The following is a 686-nucleotide window of genomic DNA, read 5'->3' on the forward strand; positions in this document are numbered from 1 at the left end:
GCAAAACCTATCTATATAAATCATCTTTCCAAACAACCATATCTAAAAGCTAGCCTCCTCCAAAGTTTAGACCAAATCAAATTCACAAATAAAAATATATTGTTAAAAATTAAATCTTTCACATTTAATTGTAATTTAATGGTTACCTTACAATTTAAATCATGACACCGTCATCATAAATCTGATACATTTACATCAGCATGTATAATACAATGATAAATATATAAAAACAAAGTGAATATTTTCATGTATTCAACTTCTACATAATATAGTGCATGAATAACAATTATCAAAAGTTCATAGTTCCACGACACAAAATATTCCAGGTATCAAACAAAAACCTACCTTCTTTCCCTTATGGGTAGATTCGGCAAAATTAAAGGCTTCAGGTCTAACAACTGGTTCCCGGAATACTGGTGGCTTGTTTTCACTACCATTCTTCTTGCCAGCAGATTTAAGGACCCGTTTGCCTCCCTGGGGAACCTTGGGAGCTGGAATGGCTACTGGCTTCTTGGTCTGTCCTATGGAGGCATTTTGTGGCTTCAGAGGTGCTCTTGCTCTCCCTTTGGCTTTCTGAGGACAGAAATATTATCTCTTAACTTCTGGTTCTTCCATATAAGGTCTGACATCACTTTCTCCAAAATCAATAAATATTAATAATCTGATGTAGTTTTTTTTTTAGCTAA

General features: G+C 34.1%; 1 protein-coding gene across 1 annotated transcript in view; it reads right to left on the reverse strand.

Moving 5' to 3' along the window:
- Positions 1-686, reverse strand: part of LOC119586576 (abnormal spindle-like microcephaly-associated protein homolog) — a 31066-nt gene that overhangs the window by 26864 nt on the left and 3516 nt on the right. Inside the window, exon 5 of the mRNA XM_037935329.1 lies at positions 346-573. Within this exon, the coding sequence (XP_037791257.1) occupies positions 346-573 (228 nt within the window). The remainder of the gene's footprint in view (positions 1-345; positions 574-686) is intronic.

This window comes from Penaeus monodon, chromosome 21 (assembly GCF_015228065.2).
Source record: "Penaeus monodon isolate SGIC_2016 chromosome 21, NSTDA_Pmon_1, whole genome shotgun sequence".
Taxonomy (NCBI): Eukaryota; Metazoa; Arthropoda; class Malacostraca; order Decapoda; family Penaeidae; genus Penaeus; species Penaeus monodon.